Source organism: Haliotis cracherodii, unplaced genomic scaffold (assembly GCF_022045235.1).
Source record: "Haliotis cracherodii isolate W230 unplaced genomic scaffold, xgHalCrac1.p SCAF_2, whole genome shotgun sequence".
Classification (NCBI taxonomy): domain Eukaryota; kingdom Metazoa; phylum Mollusca; class Gastropoda; order Lepetellida; family Haliotidae; genus Haliotis; species Haliotis cracherodii.
Window position 1 is genome coordinate 64927156 of NW_027266275.1, and position 19652 is coordinate 64946807.

Below are 19652 nucleotides of genomic sequence, written 5' to 3' on the forward strand. Positions count from 1 at the left end.
AATTATTTACAATCTCAAGATCAAAGGTGACGTTTCACACATTCAACAATGTATGCAACAGAATATGTATAACTGATAAGAATCACATAACAGCTTTTGTCACGAACCAGTGCACGAACCGACTGCGCCGGTACCTTTAGGCCACGCCCCCAAATGTCTGTTTTGGAAGCCAATAACGGATCGTGTGATTTCAGCACTTTCACTTGGACTTTTAAATACTTCCTTTGAAGGTTATGATGTTTTCGCTCTCGGAAATTGATTTAATGTATCCAGGAAATTTATAAATTCGCAAAAAGATCGCAATAATTTATTTTCAGTTTTCTTGCTCTTTTATGGGATAAAACAAGGACAGATCGGATCTGTGTCAGTGCAATGTATCGGAGTAGGGTATCTATGCAAAACTGCTGCTTCTCAGTTAGGTATGTATACCGTTGTCAATCAAGGCTACTGTTTGGACAGGATACGTTCCCATTTTACGGAACACCTGTCACTTCCATTTGAAATAGAACAACGCTCGTCTAATACATAGAAACTATTTTATTCCTGCTGTGGAAATGGACACAAACAAACAGATACATATGTTGTTAAATATAATAAATTAGTTTTACTTTGAAACGTGCGAAACATTTGTAGAAAGACGTGATATAGGAATGTGGTAGGGAATAATGTAAAATGTCAGACAGATATTGGAATTATATCACGGAAAGCATGAAATACATTTATGACATAAATTCGGAATTTATTCTTATATCATCTATAGAAGGTAAAAAAGACATGGCACATATTGGTCCTAATGTTTGTGGCTGGTTAGTACAGGGATGTGTGGCGAGGTAGGTTGTAGTGTTTAAAACCAGGCACAATAGAACCCTCGTTCAACCGGACGGCTCCTTCCGGGCGATTTCAATCTTTTGCGCACGACAATCTGTGTGCAGGTAATCCTGAAACCATTTGATCTGGAAGGTGAAGGTGAAGGTGAAGGTGACCGAAATATTCTGATAACGAGGTCCCAATGAATTACTGAGCAATATGGTCAACGTTCTAGTTACGGGCGATGGATACTGAGCGACGGTTCCTGGACCGCATCTTCAGAAGAGCTTGCTCAGCAGAATCTGCTCGTTCCTGAGCATCCTCGAACTCCTGCTGTGCACGGCGGTATTTGTTGAGATTTGTGGCTGCCATTTCCTCCTGAAACAGAAAAGGGCGAAGAGTGAGTCCCTGAATGCATGTCAATATAATTCATAAATTGTCAGTTATGTTCTCACAGGCCGTTTTAATTTGCTTCCAAAGCATGTCATGAGTCTACTGTAAGATGTGAAAGTTACAACAGCCAATTATCGCTTTGTGGCACGGGACCAAAATCTTTGTGATCATTATGAATATATCTTGCTAAATTATTGTTTAACATAATATTAGCTCATCACTTTGTCTTTCGCTCAGTCCAAAACTAGCACATGCAGCCATCCACCAAGGCTCAATTGTACTGTTTGGTAACGATTATCCCTACCATCATTTATTGGTTACTATATATACTTACAGATTCTTCAATCTGGGTCTTCAGGGTCTTGATCTTGGCATTGAGCTTCTCATTGATCGCCTGGAGTCTTTCCTGGTGTTTCTTATCCTCATCCACCTGGAAGGCGATTTCTTTGAGCCGGCGCTCAGACAGTCGAGATGTCTTAGAGGTTTCAAGATGGCGGCGCTGTTCTTTGTCCAACTCAGTCTCAAGCTCACGAACCTGGGAAATAAAATGTGTATAATAAGAGGTCTGACCTCTCAAATCGTTCATCACTGGGGACTTAATGTTAGCCATAGAAACGATCAAGCGATACATACAGTTTAAATATAATTTGGCAGAAACTCTATGCCAAATATCATTAACTGATAGTTGTATTTGTTCTAAAAACAACAGCTTAAGTACCTTCTGTTCCAGTTTCTGCATCACCATCTTGCCTCCCTTGGCTCCAGAGGCTTCAGCCTCATCAACTCTGACCTGCAATTCCTTCATCTGAATATCCATGTTTCTCTTAATCTTATCCATTTGCCTGCTGTGTTCTTGCTCAGACCGGAGCTCCTCTGCAAGACGAGCAGCATCAGCTACAGCACGTTTGTAGTTGTCTTCAGCTGTTTTCACCTCGGCTTGAACATCTTCAAGATCAGACTGTACAGTGGTCATGTCGATGTCGTGTTTTCTCTTCTGGGCCGTCAGAGTAGACACCTGAGCTGTGAGCTCGTTCACTCGAGTTTCAGCATCCAACAGTTCAGATTCGGCAGCCTTGCGGGCACGCTCACCGGATTCCAGAGCCGACCTCATTTGATCTATCTCTCCCTTCATGGTGTTAAAGCGGCGGTCTAGACTTTGGTATGCTTCACGAGCCTCAGCACAGTTTCGTTGTTCCTCTTCCACCATGGCTTCAAACTCCTGTAAAAACATATTGATTCATTGATTTGATTTGTACACTTGCAGTATAATCGTGTTTCAATGGAATTTGTGGAGATACATTGTCATGGCATATTACATATGTCTGATAATATATGTACTAACCTTAGCTTGAGCCTGGTATTTCTTGGCATAGTTCTCGGTTTCGGTTCTAGCCCTGTTGGCTGTGTCAACTACAACTTCCAGCTCGGCAATGTCCTGTTCCAGAGTTTTCTTTACCCTTATAGCGTCCATCTTGCTCTTGTTCTCAGCATCCAGACTAACTTGCATGGAGTCAAGAGAGCGCTGGTGGTTGCGTCTAAAAATATATAAGACATAAAATTAAGGTCCATTCCACAATCCTTGATTTCTGCTAAGCAGTTATAAATGGTAAATTATGAACATGTTAAATGATGAATGTGTATATGCCAGGTCATAAACTGTTGTGAAGATACTTTTTATTTGTGCATAAACATGATAAAAAGTTGACGTGAATATGAAGGAGGGAAGAGATACTCGTTCTTGGTTATTGTCATTCTGTTGTGACAGCACAATTCAACTGACCTCAAGTTATCGATCTCCTCCTCTTTCTCAATAATACGTCTTTCAATATCTGCACGTGTGTGTGAAACCTCTTGCTGGGCACGCATAACCTTCGCCTCCTCCTGTTCAAGAGCAGCTTCTGCTTCTATCAAGGCGGCCTGGAGTTCCTCCTTCTCTAACATGAGCCGTTTCTTTGCCTTTTCCATCTCACTGACACTGTGACCATCATCAGTCAGTTGCCTATTCAGCTGAACGGTTTCATCTGAAATCAAGTTTCGATCATTCATCCAGTGTTTTTGTATTTGAATCGTTAAATCGAAATAAGAATACAAGAAGTTCCTATGTATAATCAGGATGCATTATTATGTGGACTCACCAGCTAGATTCTTGTTCTCCTTCCTCAGTGACTCCATTTGGCTTTGACATTCCTCCATTCCACTTCGGAGGCGGAATAATTCGGTGGAATACTCTCTGGATTCCTTCTGAGCACATTCCAACTCGACTTGAAGGTCCTTCACCTTTGTCTGCCATTCCTGAGCGGTTTTGTCAAAGTTTCGCTGCTTCTTCTCCATGTTATGAACAGTAGCATTAGCCTGCAATGAGAATAGTATATGATTTCCATGGGGATTTACATTAGGGTTTACAGCAAATATACTCTGATTCAAAGAATTCCCATTTAGATCTTTTAGCTTTAATGCATGGTGAATTTAACCCTTGTGTTAACAATATTTTCTGTAACTGATGTTATATATATTATTTTGTAATGCATTGACAACCACTTTACTGTCCTTAAGTAACGTACTGTCGTTGCGACATTATTTTGAAAGCCACTCATTCTCATCATACTGACATAGATATGGATGGTGGTTTGTGTTACTTGAAGGCTTTCATGCATTTATCGATAAACTCTGTATCTTGAGCTGTGGCGTATGATACAGAGCAACACTATACTAGCATCACATTGCTGACTGTAAGTAACCATCGATGGTAGCAGAGTTGACATACCCTCTCAACGTCTATCATGAGATCTTCGAGCTCGCCGTCAAGCCTTGCTTTAGCCTTCTCAATCGAACTGCATTTAGCTTGTGTCGTTTCCATTGCTTGCTCAGTTTCACTCAACTTGACTTGGAGACGGCGTCTAAAATTCAAATTAAGGGTGTCTTATTGACAGATTTGCTTTAGGATTTAATTAGGAATTACTTTTTGCAAAGAGATTATATTCTTATCCATGTGTTTTACTTGAATAAAGAGAATGTGCGTGTGCAACGGTGTGTTTGAGTTGGACAGGGGAGATATCTCTGGTCAGTTTACAAAGTGATTTACATATCGGGAAATTCGTTTAATCAAACGGATCCTTGAAAATCTGTACACAGTTTACAAATACGTTTATCTTTAAATTTTTATGTTATTAATTAATGTGAAATGATTGTTTTGTTACTTTGACTCTTCGAGTTCCTCAGTTCTGGATGATCCTTCTGTCTCAAATTTGGCTTTCCACTGCATAACCTCGCCGTTGGCCTTGGACAATTGTCGTTGGATGCTTGTACGGCTCTCCTGTTCCTCCTCTAGTTGCATCTGCAGGCTCTCCACCTCCCCCCGTAGGTGTCGGCCCTCAGCCTGGACCTTCTGGCGGATCTGTTGAAGGGAATGAAGGAGATTATCACTGTGTGAACAGTAGCAATAGTTAGTGCGTAGTACAGATTAAGATTCCAGTAAATAGATACGTTGCCTATACAGTAAACAGAGAAGTAATTATCCATAAATTGTGTCCACTTTGTCATCCGTCATCTTCTAAGTAATACCTATCAAACAATTCACAGATTAAGATTACGTTAGACATATTTTTGAAGTTCACAAGAACTATTAGGAGTATACATTTGTTGCATGTAAGCATTGAATTGTTATATATACCTTAGTCTCATCTTCCATGGAGCGCTTGCATTCTTCCAGTTGGCCGGCCAGAGAAGATTTTTCCTTGTGGGTTCTACTGAGGGTACGTTCCGTCTCCTCCAGCTGACGTGTCACTTCGGTCACCTCAGAAGTAAGTCTGTTCTTCTGAGACTGTAGCTCAGTGAATTGTCGGGCACCATCATCTAGCTGAGCGTTGAGGTCAGCCAACTGAATCTGCATCTGTTTGGACACCACATCTGAGCAGCCCTGGAATTGGATTACATAATGTTACCATTTTACGAGTTATGTTGAGGTAATAAATATGAATATTTTGATTAATTTTAATCTTAATGATGCGACTTTAATGACTTTCATGTTACAGGTGCTCGGGAATACACGAGAAGACGATCCAATGCGACATATACGGTGAAAAAATAAAATCTGTTATACATTTCAAGACACAAGTGTTAACGGAGATAATATGAAATTTTCAATAATTACCTTGTTCTTTGCGTGCTCTAGTTCCGTTTGCATGTCATCAAGCTCAGTCGCCAGCTGCATCTTCTCCTTCTCAACCCTGGAATTGATGGACGATAATAATTGTCAGAAACAGAATATTCATAATAGCTGCAAGTAATCATCATCCCTGTCTATCCCTTCTTTATTCATCATTTTCGGTTGTGTCGCACTTCAGATAACTCAAAGTATTTACGTAGGTCCCTTCATCTTCGACACCATGATATTTACGCAGCTGGTCGCAAGAATGTAAAATAATTTCATCTTAGTTTGTAAAGTGATAATAGTAATATACACATGCATTTTCAAAGGAAGCTTGAACACACCTCATTTTTGTTTTCTGCAACATATCAATTTGTTCGCTCATTTCATTGGCAGAGTCTGTGTTCTTCTTGCGCATGGTAGCCACCTGAGCCTCATGGTGCATATTCGTCTCCTCCATCTCTCGACGGAGTTTCACCAGCTCCTGCTCCCGCTTCTTATTCAGCTCAATCTGCACACAAACATATATATGTAATAATGTGGTTCCTTATGCACCAGCGTGGTTCATTACCATTTATGTTGATTTGTAATAACTAATGATTTTCTCACAATAATCTTGCTTCATACATGGTTTTACATTACATATGTATGATGTCAATATGCCCCGGGGAGCTCTGTGGTACTGTAATGCTAGTGTGACCTGATCAGTTGTGTGATACTGTAATGCTAGTGTGACCTGATCAGTAGTATGGTGCCGTAATGCTAGTGTGACCTGAGTAGTTGTGTGATACTGTAATGCTAGTGTGACCTGAGTAGTTGTGTGATACTGTAATGCTGGTTTGACATGAGTAGTTGTGTGATACTGCGATGCTAGTGTGACCTGAGTAGTTTTGTGATACTGTAATGCTCGTGTGACCTGAATAGTTGTGTGATACTGTAATGCTAGTGTGACCTGAGTAGTTGTGTGATACTGTAATGCTAGTGTGACCTGAGTAGTTGTGTGATACTGTAATGCTCGTGTGACCTGATAAGAAGTGGTAGTGTGACCTGAGCAGCTGTATGATACTTAAATGCCCGTGTGACTTGAACAGCTTAGTAATACTGTAATGGTAGTGTGACCTGAGCAGCCGTGTAATATTGTAATGCCCGTTTTACCTGAGCAGCTGTAGCGCCTCCGGCTTCGTCCAGACGCTCATGGAGTTCCTCCAATTCCCTCGCTAGCTCCATTCTTTGCTTCTCAACCTGACACAGAGAGATACTATGTATGAATAAAGTGTGCCATGAATCCTTTATTGCATTTGTAGATTCAGACTCAAAGTGGAAGTTTCTTTTTACATATCATTATTATGTATTTCAGAAAATGTGGATGTTGCAGGACTATTGTACCGATCTTTTGAATTGACCTCGGGTTTTCAGTATGACAAGCCACCACACTAACATATACGCCCCTCCATGGGTCATAACTGTCACGTGGTTGATATCACACACACCTTTCCTCGTGTTTGTTTTTCAGACTCCAATTCCTGTTCAGACTCATCAAGACGATTCTGAAACATGAAATGAGTTGTTAATAATATGAGATTATTTGCAAATAAATATAATAATGAACTATTCTAAATATATTTGACAAATCATGCTCATCTGTATTGAGGATATATACGTTTAGAAAGAAAGTACAATTATAGAAGTATGTAGGACATTACCTGCAGTTCCTTGATTTTCTTTTGCAGTTGGCTGCAATGGGTCTGTTCCTCCTCCAAGAGATTATTGAGGTTAGATATTTCCTTATCCTTCCTAAAAAGGATATCATATATTTTTATATCTAATTGTTCGGAAGCAGGCATCCTTTAAGATCAGGTAATAGTGTTTCAAGAGTGTTTTGTAAAACAGCGATCGAATACATTTCCAACATCTAATACACAATGTGCTTATCATGACAGCGACTTCAAGTTGACAGTTTGCAGGTTGTGATAGAAAGACAATGAATCGTTACCTCTTGCCAGATTCCTGAAGCTCCACTTTGATATGTTCAAGGTCCTGAACAGCCTCAAGTGTTGCCTTCAGATCCTGTTCAAGCTTTCTCTTCGCTTTCTCAACATCTCCTCGAACCTTCTTTTCACGTTCCAGAGCATCCTCAAGATCATCAAGTGTTCCTTCAAGCTTCGTCTTCAGTTTGTTGAGGTGATGGACCTTGTCTTCCTCGGCCTGGAGTGAATCTACAGTTTTCTTGTGCTCATCTTCAAGGTTCTTCTTGCTTTTTGATAGCTTGGACATTGCTTCTTCTTGCTGTGTCATTTCATCATTGAGGGTCCTGATCTGCGCATCTTTAGTCTTGCACTCGTGTTCTGCCTATAGATTAAAAAAATATATTTGGTGAGAAGGCTATCCCTTCCCATATACTTTTAAGCAGGGGGTCGTAAAACATTAATATTTTCAGTTATTTAATAAAGAAATAAACGACGAGTGAGAGTTGTTTACCATGGGGCGTAGAAAATAATAATGTGTTTCGATCCCCTGCTTAAATTGAGGAGTGCTCATACTTGATTGACACACTGACACAATTATCAGCAGGAAGACATGTGTCAAAGATTTTTTTTATCTTATGTTAATTGTCCACATGTGACCCAAGGGTTGGCAATGAATATGATACGGTCCTGAATGAGTGAGTAGCTTGGATTTAATGGATGTGTTTTGGTTCTTATTTAGTCTTCTTTGTGTGATGTCAGTAAGGTTTTCATCCCTCTGGTTAAAATGCCATACCTTCCGCTTGACGAAAGTTGGCATTTATAATCATAGAGGGTTGTATACTCAAACACTTAAATTCATACACACCTTAGTCAAACTGCACTCAATGGTATCTACATGAGTCGTCATGCTATCAAGTTGACCTTCCAGAACTTTCTGTTTTTCAATCACTTTGTCATGAGCATCCTCTTCGTCCAGAAGTTTATTCTCAAGATCTTTGTTTTGTTGTTCCATATCTTCCTTCTGTTTAAGGAGTTGCTCAATCCTTTCTTCGCAGTCATCAATGGTGTCTTGTTGGGTTTGCACCTGAAGAAACAGGTTATTTTTCGCTTCGCTCAAGGTTACACTCTGTTCTTCAAGCTCCTTGCATCTCTGTGTCACCTTCTCAAGTTCACCCTTTGTTTTACCAAGTGCTTCCTCCTTCTGTTTCATCTCGTCCTCAGCAGCAGCAACGCTAAGGAGTGGCTTGACCTTGGTGTAGAATCTCCACCAACACCAGTTCCTCATGGCAAGCCACTTACGGATGTTCTTCTGGATCAGTTCCAAAGCAACTCTGGAATATACAGGACATTCATTTCATTTCAATTTCATACAATTAGATTTCACATGCGTCAAGGGAAACAAAACAGTGAGCGCTGATTAAGATTGTATATGTTTAGCATTGTGTTTTTATGATTGAACATTGTATTTGGATCTTACCTCTTGTCATGCAGATTCTTCAGATATTTCCTCATAAGATAACCTCGAATGTGAGCTTGAAACAAAGCCACAATAACTGAGAGACGTTCATCACGTATTTCCTCCAGGTAACCAAGAACACCAGCTTTGAAGAACACCTTTGTGTTACCAAGACGGAACTCGTCTTGATTCATCTCCAGAGCTTCCAGAATCTTGCCAGATACGACTTTACCTTCAACAAATCCTTCCGGAATGGCACTCGGAGCTAAGATTGAATATCTGTAAGAAACGATTCTTAGTATAAACATATGTCAAGAGACATAATACATGAAAAAGGTTATGTTAGCATATATCTTTGCTGGCTAAATCTAATAGCATTGAAATGCATTCTGATACTGTTACTGACACTTTGAAATTCATTATTTAAGAATGACAGGCATTGTAATCCTACCTCTGTTTGAACTCTGAGTAGATGATCCTGCTTGGGAAGCCCTTTCTGCAGATACGGATTCCCTCAAGTACACCATTACACTGCAGTTGGTGAAGCACTAGGCTGGCATCAATCAGACCTGAATACCACGTGAGATTGATATTTACAGCATGATAGAGTGTATTCATTTCTAGCTGTCAAAATCGGCAAGGTAACGATTTTATAAGATTCAAATATAGCATTTTAGTCTTCATGTAATCTTCGTTTAAGAGTGCAATATAAAATCAAGATCGAAATGTGAAGTACAAAATTGAAAAGCGGATTTTATATAGCATAATTCAATAGATTACAAGTTGAAATATACCTGGTGTCTTGGTCTCGTTGGGGATGATACAGCGTACGAAGTGAGGATGTGTGGAGTAAAGGTTCTTCATGAGCTTGTTCAAAGATTCCTAAAGGATGTTAACATACAACATGTTTAGAAAACAAGATCAGTTCAAAGGTGAGCAATGTAATATATATATCATTTGCTAAATAGAATGCTATATAGGTGTTAAATAGACAGTTTTGCCTTTTTACATATGCACTTCAGTATGTTAGATTCCAACAGAAAGCATGTACCCTGTGAGTGGCAGAGATGGTTTGGAAAGCAGAACTCTTCTTTTTCTTCTTGCCAGCTCCGGCCTCAGTAGTGGCATCTTAAAACATAGACAAGTTGATATGTTTACAATGATACTTATGCCTGAACAGGGACGTATATAATTTTAGTTCAGCTTTCAAATGGTTTTAAAAATTAAGACAGAACAGTTTAAACAATATCATCGTGATGCACAAAATGGGTTATTTCAGTATTATGAAATTAATGTCTTCTTCAATTATTGATCTGCTATGTTAACCAAGCGCATCAAAATATTTTGTTTCGTGAAAACAAACCTCCTGCAGGTGGAGAGAAGAGCAACTGGACAAGTGGTTCTTTGGACTGTTTCAGGAGATCCACAATGGTCTCGTTGACAGGGTCTTTGTTCTTCTCCAACCAGCCTCCGATGTTGTAGGGTACAGTTCCGGCGTAGTGCTTCAGGGCGAAGTCCCCATGTGCACCACCCTTCATTGACTTGTTGGGCTTTAGGAAGTTGGGTGATTTGCCCATGTGATTCTGAGTCAGTTTGTCCTTGAAGGTCTTGTCAGAGGCCTTAGGGAACATGCACTCCTCTTCCAGTATGGACAGGATACCGAGGGGCTGGACATGAATTATAATAACGATATATTCTAATTGCCAAAATGATGAAATAATGTAAACACGATTAACGTTATCAATATTCAGGTTTGTTTGTTGTTGCTTTGGAAATGTTGAAAATATAAAATATATAAGAATTGGAATGAGCATGTACCTTCTCGATGAGCTCAATACAGGCCTGCAAATCCATGCCGAAGTCAATGAATTCCCATTGGATGCCCTCTTTCTTGTATTCTTCCTGCTCCAGCACAAACATGTGGTGGTTGAAGAACTGCTGCAGTCGCTCGTTGGTGTAGTTGATGCACAGTTGCTCGAAACTGTTGAACTGTTCAATAGAATTGATGAATTGATATATTGATCAAATGTTTTACGTTCAGGAATGCTTTTATATCATGACCCAATTTAAGACACTAAAAATCATATAAACAGCCTTACATCAAAGATTTCGAAGCCAGCAATATCCAGCACACCAATGAAGAATTGCCTGGGTTTCTTGGTGTCCAGGGAGTGGTTGACTCTCTTGACCAGCCAGTTGAACACACGATCATACAGGGACTTCGACAAGGCACCGATAGAATAGAGGACCTGGTCCTTGGTTCGACCTTGGGTAACGTAATCCATGGCCACTTTGATCTTGGGTTTACACAGAGCCTTCAGGAAGTCACCACAGTTGACACCCAACAGGAAGGAAACCTTCTCAGCCTCAGCAGTTCCATCAGGCTCAGCCTGTTCACCCTTCTGCTTGAACTGCATCTCACCCATGTGGAGGATAGAGCCAGTGCATTTGTAGGCGCTAGTTTTCTCCTCAGCTGTGAATCCCAGGACATCAAAGGCTTCCTAAAAACAGTTAGATTTTTTAATATGAACTCAATCTAAAACAATTGCACATAACAGTTTGATCATCAATATTCTAATCTCCAGCGGTGCCAAAATGAAACTTACATCAGTCATCTTCATTTCCTCTACATCGTCGATTCCATTGACGGTGAGAACTCCCTGGTTTATGAATGTGAAAAGTCCAGCATCTGGATTGGCCAAAATCGTTTCTGAAATCAAAAGCATATTTCATAGATATCCTTATGTCAAGATATATATTTGTGTGTGTGTGTGTGTGTGTGTGTGTGTGTGTGTGTGTGTGTGTGTGTGTGTGTGTGTGTGTGTGTGTGTGTGTGTGTGTGTGTGTGTGTGTGTGTGTGGCTGCTTGTACTTGTCCTGGCCGATGCCGATTTTATAGGGCTAACCCACTGAGATACCATGCCGCAGTTTAACATGAATACCCCACTCAGACACAGTATAGTGACTCCGAGCAGACCAGTCTTTGTTTTACCCCCTTAATGCCGCGTACCAGACAGTACCAACTTTAACAACATGTACTAACTCTTAACCTCTGTTGGTATGACGCGGCCGGGAATCGAACCCCGGACCTTCCGCTCTTCGGGGGGACGCTCTACCACCAGACAACGCAGGCGGTCAGTTCGGTTCAGTATAACCAGGTTTAATTATGTGAGGAAGCATCTGAAGCTGCATGAGACTTTGTAGTAAGAAAGGCATGGAATACCAGTGGGACGGTTTTTGTTACTTGGATAATACGTCACAGATTGCATGTACACATGGACCCGATTGAACCCAACGCATATAACCCCGATATAGGAAATAATATTGCTGCAAACAACCATTCATTAACATATGCTATGTGATTAGGAAGAAGAGTGTGAACTACAAACAATTTACCGTAATTGATGCAATTACGAGACTATGATAACTAACCTGCAACTGATGGCAAAGCACCAGACAGCATCTGGTAGAAGATGTGGTAGTTTCTCTCCACAGACTGTTGGTAGGTGACACGGGATTTTTCCAGTAGATCTGAAGCCGAATAATGATTTCCAAGTTTGATGAACATGTATTTTGATATGTATCATTCACAAAATCCAGTGCAGAAAATGAGGGAGTTTTTCGACTCTTTGGTAATATTAATGCCAAATCACAGAAGAGGACACGCAGAAATTAGTTTTCGTAGAAACATTTCAACTCCGATTACATAAAATATTACTGTAGGTTTGTATATTATGCACGCTTACATTGTTCTGTCATAATTATTAAACACGATCGTGCCAGAGTATGAAAGATTAAAAAACTATCTTGAATATAACAATAACGCATTATTGATCGTGAAATATGTTTTTATAACTTACAAGTTTCGATGTCGGCACCAGCAATTTTCCCAGAAGAAGCAAAGTGGATTCGGACAAATTTACCCTAAAGAAACGTAAGATCAACATTTTGAGCAACATTGTCAAATCATTCACTTGAAAGAAAATTGAAGTCATACAGTAGTATAGATAATCGTTATTAACTAATTTTACTTGTATTTGTTTGAATCTGTCTGTCAGTATTTTGGTGAGGCGTTCGTGAATGGTGTGTTAAAAACTTACGAATCTGGAAGAGTTGTTGTTACGGGATGTCTTGGCGTTACCGTAGGCCTCAAGAACAGGGTTAGCCTGCACGATTTGATCTTCGAGGGAGCCCTGGAATCAGACATGACGATTATAAATATCGCTTGGTTTTGTCATCATTTCATCATCAGAAACGGTTCCTTTCAGTATTTGCAATTTATAAAAACCCAGTTTCATTCACCTTCTTTTCCTCTTGTTCTCCCTCTCCCTTGGAGGCAGCGGCGACAAAAGCGAAGTAGGCGATGACCTTCTTGGTGTTCTCAGTCTTTCCTGCACCAGATTCGCCGCTGGGTGACATATAAGTGTGTGTAAATATGCAACCGTTAAGCGAATAATCTAGTCTTAAATCTGTGCATATGCTACCTAACAAAATACGATTTATTATTTGATTTACTGTTTACGTATTTTCCAATACGTTGTCTCGCTTGTTACACACACAAGACTGTATGGATACATTGGTGAGTGTTCCAGTTATATCAAGTTGTTTTAACTTTTAATGGGAGGAAACGCTCAGTGACTGAGGTAGAAGACGCAAACCTAGGTGCACTGGTATGGTGCTGACAAACCAAGGTTAGCGTGCTACTGTGTAGGCAGTTCAGTACTACCTGATCCAGCGTTGCACACCATAAGAACACACAAATTAGATAAGAAAGAAACGCATCAGGGCGATACTCACGTGATAAGCATGGACTGGTTTTCTCGTTCTGAAATCAAAACAAATATAGGATTATGGTTACAAATGATAATTTTTTTTAATATGTTTTGGTGTATGAACACATTCTCAAGTGTCACTTTAATATGTTTGTTCATTACTTGTAGTATTCACAACAGGTGCGATATGCCAACGTTTGTATTTGTTACATCAGCTTCTCCACTTAAAATTAAAATTCAAAACTCAAAATTAAAACTGAACTAAACCTTACCTTGGACCATGAACTGGTAGGCGTTGTCAGAGACGGAGAACAAGTGAGGAGGCATCTCGGTCTTCCTCTTGCCTCTGTACTTGGCCACGATGGACGGGGTGTAGATGGGGAGACGGCGGTAGGGGTTGATGGCGATACAGAACAGGCCGGAATAGGTCTAAAATTGTGCATTTGTCATCCAGTTATTTAATTCCAAAGGAGAATGACTTATGGGTATGTTTTGTGAAAAATAGTTGATTGAAAAAGTTAATTTTAATGCTACAGTAAACTGAAAGAAAAAAATGAATAGTATCCAATTTACTCACATAGATCAACCCAGATGTATATCTGCTTCTCAAGTTGTACAGAACGCTGGCCTCGTTGAGGAAGGTCATGTTGGCGATGTCTTCGATCTTCTCGAACTTTGGAGGGTTCATCGACTGAATGTCATCCTTCTTAACCGTCTTCGTCTGTGAGTATCATAAATGTTTGTTATGCTAATAGTATATTTTTAAGATACGTGTACACCGATCGGAACATGAAACGGTCAGTTCCTGTTGAGAATATGCTCCTCATTCGGGGATAGAAATAAATAGCATTTTGTGCATTACTGCCTTAACAGCAATGTTATAAACATACTAACAAAGAAATGTGTCTCATTGGACGGACCTGTTTTGAATCAACAATGAGGACGGTGCATTCCTCTCCTTTCGTACTCTGCAGTTCTGCAGCAACAAAGCCCTGCTCTGCATCATGTATCCAGCAAGACTTCTTGGCATCAAAGTTTTGATTCTGCTCCTTCATCAGCTTCTTGCGGTCCACAGCAAGATACTGCATCTCAGGGTCGGCAGGATCGTAAGAGGCCATGTTGGTACAGTCGAAGTGAAACCGAAACGAAGAATATGACCGTCGACCAGCTCTATGAAAAATATGAGACCGATGTGACAAACAGTGATAGATAACACAAGGAACACGAGCTTGCCTATTGAGTCTACAGGACAAGATATAGAGCCAAAGCTCTATTTTTTAATTACATATGTGTTGGCCAAGCAAATCAAGAGATATGTGACAATATATTCTCAACTATAAAACTCAATTTCTGTTCATACATTGCATCCCATCATGTTTCTATTTGTAATACTAATAGTCGTATTTCTAGACAGTCCCGAATATATTGTGCGACACCTTCATAGTCAAACTGTGTATGCAAGTAGCACAACAAACAAGTGATAGATAACACAAGGAACACGAGCTTGCCTGTTGAGTCTACAGGACAAGATATAGAGCCAAAGCTCTATTTTTTAATTACATATGTGTTGGCCAAGCAAATCAAGAGATATGTGACAATATATTCTCAACTATAAAACTCAATTTCTGTTCATACATTCCATCCCATCATGTTTCTATTTGTAATACTAATAGTCGTATTTCTAGACAGTCCCGAATATATTGTGCGACACCTTCATAGTCAAACTGTGTATGCAAGTAGCACAACAAACAGAAGTCTTCAGAATTTGAGATGACACAGGCTTCTTGGGAAATACCCTACGATTTAACACTGAAGTATAGACGTCAATCCAGGTCTTGAAATGAAAAAAGAAAGAATCTTACTCCAACCCACAGGCAGATGCTATACTCACGGTTCGAGCTGTTCTGCTGTGGTGGCAGCTATGGTAGGTATATATACTGGATGGAATCTATATGCTTACCATCAGTTATATAATGATGTAATCAGATCTACCCGACGGTAGACTAATGGAACGGTCGACGGAAAAGTAGCAGGGTAGCGGAAGGTCGGGGCGACGGGTGAGCAGGGGATCCGACGCATGGGGAGGGATATCTGGTTGTCTCTGACGAATGATTATTAAATAATTAACAATACCCCTTGCAACCACCTGTGGAAGAACCCTGATATTGTATCATGATATTGGTAATACCGTTTTAAGGAAATACAGATGTGACGGGACTATGGCAATAACATGACATGTGGTTAGTATATGACTTGAGACTTTCTGGTGCGCAGCTAAGGCCTAATTGTCCTCTGAGATATGGACGGGCTTTGCAGGGACAATGACATCCATGATAGAGAGTCTATGTTATCGTCAACACTCGATGTACCAATATATACTCAAATTGTTTTCCCTTTCAAACTGTTGTTCGTCGCTAATGGGATTTGAAAGGTCACCATAACATGCGTAAAGAACCCTCAAATGTGCTAAACAGATGGGTTTTTTAAAGGATAATCTCCAGAAAGCCTGAGGATGTATCTTTAGCTTAATGTTCCACCGGTACACACTAAACCTTCAGGGAAAGAGAGAAGACTTCTATTCCCTGCATGGTTTGTTTGTTTGTTTGTTTATTTGTTGTTTAACGCCTCACTCAGCAATATTCCAGCTATATGACGGCGGTCTGTAAAATAATCGAGTCTGGACTAGACAATCCAGTGATTGACATTATGAGCATCGATCCACGCAATTTGAATCGATGCCATGTATCAACCAAGTCAGCGAGCCTGACCACCCGATCCCGTTAGTCGCCTTTTACGACAAGCATAGTCGTCCTTTTACGGCATGCATGGGTTGCTGAAGACCTATTTTACCCCGGAATCTTCACGGGTCCCCTGCATGGTAAATATCAACATGAATCAAATGGGTATCCTTTTGAGTATATAACATATTCAAAACAATGGTACGTGATTCTTCATATGTCGCGAATCAGACAAAAAAGAGTTCCAAGGACAATTGAGAAGAGATCTGGTGATGTCGTACATCCATGTATGCTTGTTAAACATGCTTTGATTGTAGACATGTGGTGCATTTCCAAATTTGACGCAACAGTGACAATAAGTACGTCCAATGGAATTCTTTATTATGACTTGTACTATATGTTCCCATATTTATTTCAGGTAAACACTTCACTTGCCTTTTCATGTTTTTGTGACGGTGCCACCGGTAGGGAGCATACGCTCACCTTTTCGCGAACACCTGGTATCATCGCTATTCGATAGTGATTCATAAACACCTGCTCATGATGTAGTCCAAATACAATGAAATCTTGTTTTTGGCAGAGATGTCTTATGATTATGGAAATGGTTTTTGTCGCTTGTATTAACAGAGAAACTGCTTTTTTTTGTATTGGTGACATACAATTGTCGATATCAAGTGACTAATACTGCTTGGTCCAATAAAAAAATAGCCAACGAGCTAAGAGGATTTTCATTTTATCTGTACCGAGTGAATGAATGGGTTTATATATTAAATTCATGAGGGAGAAATGATTGGCAATTTCGAGTTTCGAAAAGGCTATTCTATTGATTGGTTAAAGCGTTGGCTCGTCACGCCGAAGACCCTGGTTCGATTCCCGACATGGGTACAATTTGTGAAGCCAATTTCTGGTGTCCCTCGCCGTGATATTGCTGGAATATTGCTAAAAGCGGCGTAAAACCAAACTCACTCACTCACTCTAAATGAGGACAGAAACAAGTAACATGATCAGAAAGCTTTGAGCAGATCAGGATAATTTCTTAACTGAAAACGATTTGTTGACACCAAGATATGCTCACTGTTGAAACGAAGACAGTCTGTGTTTATAAAGTAAAATAAGCGGTAACGAATATGACGATAAGTGACAATTAAAAAAATATTAATAAAAAAAATATCAAAGCGATTAAAATGTACGGACGCTTTTTGGATTTATTAAGGTACAGTACGTTTTCTTAGTGCATTATCCCTGTCATTGACCGGATGCCTGACATTTATCTGAACTTAACAAAACTGGAATCAGTACATCTGTGACACTAGTTCTCTGACTTTAGTAAAAACACAGGTCCTTTTCCCCAAAGTTGAATATCAAGCTGTTGGAGCAACACCCTCCAACCAGGTGACGTGGCCTTGACATCAGACTTGAAAAGTCCAGCTGACTAGTTCCAAATGACCAAGAAGTGACGTCCCGACACCTATTTTCTGTCTGTTTCAACCACTTTGGTCACAAGAGTTGGCCGATTCGGCGCATCTACATGTGGCAGGCAACGAGCAGTAATCAAATCAATATCAATATTAATACTACGCAAGTCGAACTCAGGTAGGCCGAAGCAATATATTCCTGGAGTAGAAAATCCTAATTGTTTACGTCAGCATAAAGTAATGAATCACGAACAATATAAGCAGCTATAATTAACTTCGATGTATTGAGGTGAGGACCAAGTAAAAAATATCTACTGTTTCTCAGGGATCGTATGTTTTTTTCTTTCTTCCGTGATTCTGAAGTGAAGGTTTTACATATTTTAAAACGTAATCTATTTCCCAACCTGTTGCTACAACACACGCCGGTCTACACTCACTAAAACACATGCAAATTTCATTAACGAACATATCATATTTCCTCGCTGGCAGGAACAGTGATAATAAGTTAAGAGCGGCACGCGAAGACACTCAGCATTCCTCCCAGCCCTACAACACCCCCCACACTCTCGCCAGGTGCCCCCCCCCCCCCCCCCCCCCCGTACGTTTACTGGTCGCAGGGGGGTGCCTGCGCGTGTTTCATTGCCCCTGTCACAGGGAACAGCCACGGAGCCACAATCTATCGGCCTAAATTTGCCAGATTTACAGACTAGGTAGTCTGTCGAGTAAATAAACGTGGTATAATGAGGTACCTGCGCGCTTCCCCAAACGTCACGCTTTCAGAGTTATTACTAGATAAAAAGAAACAGGTTTCACGGTATAGTGATGCACACTCCCTGACAAGCCGTGTTGGAAGAGTATTCAAGGTTTCCAGCTTTTGCCGAATAGCTGACTCTCTGTAGGCTTATGTCATTCAGGTGATGTGTTTTCAATTTTAACAAAACGGTTTTGAAGAAAACATTTTTATCTCAGCATGTGAGTCTTAAATCCAATTAACAAAAAACAATTGCACAATCGTGGAATTTAAATGACCCTGATTCAGTTACACCTGAACAAGAAATGAGAAATACAAGAACATTACATGTACATTACATAAACAGAGCAATCTCAGGCGGCATTACACCTTCGCTAAATATACTGCGTACAAACAGAGCAAATTCTCGTTTTATTGGCTTCGAAGGAACAGCAAGGTATAACTTCGGATCACGTGTCTTTACAAATACACAATTATTAACTCGGGGCTGTTGACGGAAAAATACCCCACGTAGAACCAACATCTGTGAACATGTGTTATAATTAAGTAAACCTACTCATTAATCAATGCTACTAAAGCGTGTGCAGCGGCCGAACAGGCCTCCCTCTGAGGAAATTACGAAAGAAGGCCAAGGTCATTGCGTCCTCCAGCTTGAAGTAACCGTCTGGTTATGTCATTGGCTACGAACATCAGTTCGGCGCGTGATACCATGGTTTCGTAATACGCTTTCCATGATGTCGCTAAAAATAAAGGACAATTGCTGACGAGGATGAGGTCATACGTTGTTGTGTATTATGTAAAGAGATTCAATACTATAAATGAGGCTTGTCTGGTCGGCTCGTTTCTCATCATTTGGATTTGGGAACCACTGCTACTGCTTCCTATCTCACTGGGAAACTGGACATCATGTACGATAACATGTTTACATCAACAACCCCGCTGGGGATCACGCTACATCCTCGTTCACCACTGCTACACTACCTCTGCCGGATGACCTTATTAGTATGTATCTTGAAACTGTTGGAACCCTTTTGATATTATGTTCCCGCTGACATTTGAGAAAAATGAAGACTTGGTACATAACGATTAATGACATATATTTCCATTGCCGTAGATGAAATATTGTTTCCTGTTTTGAAAAATCGTAATCAGAAACCTGCGGAAAAAAACTATTAATTGATCATATGAAACACTCAGGTTGGCACAA

The 19652-nt window shown here is 40.2% G+C and overlaps 1 protein-coding gene across 1 annotated transcript; it reads right to left on the reverse strand.

The window, feature by feature from the left end:
* Nucleotides 1–1038: 1038 nt before the first annotated feature.
* LOC139469427 (myosin heavy chain, striated muscle-like) lies at nt 1039–14659 on the reverse strand. Its single transcript, XM_071251592.1, has 32 exons — nt 14462–14659; nt 14119–14262; nt 13814–13970; nt 13567–13594; nt 13072–13177; nt 12870–12962; nt 12630–12693; nt 12202–12300; nt 11377–11480; nt 10870–11271; nt 10589–10759; nt 10134–10437; nt 9822–9877; nt 9565–9652; nt 9222–9339; nt 8792–9049; nt 8180–8645; nt 7341–7696; nt 7051–7141; nt 6838–6894; nt 6503–6589; nt 5692–5858; nt 5351–5426; nt 4871–5116; nt 4398–4594; nt 3965–4097; nt 3336–3552; nt 2981–3221; nt 2543–2735; nt 1919–2419; nt 1535–1735; nt 1039–1185 (listed from the first exon to the last, which is right to left on the reverse strand). Exons 1-32 carry the CDS (start codon nt 14657–14659, stop codon nt 1039–1041), a joined length of 5766 nt encoding a protein of 1921 aa, XP_071107693.1.
* Between the last annotated feature and the right edge of the window lie 4993 nt (nt 14660–19652).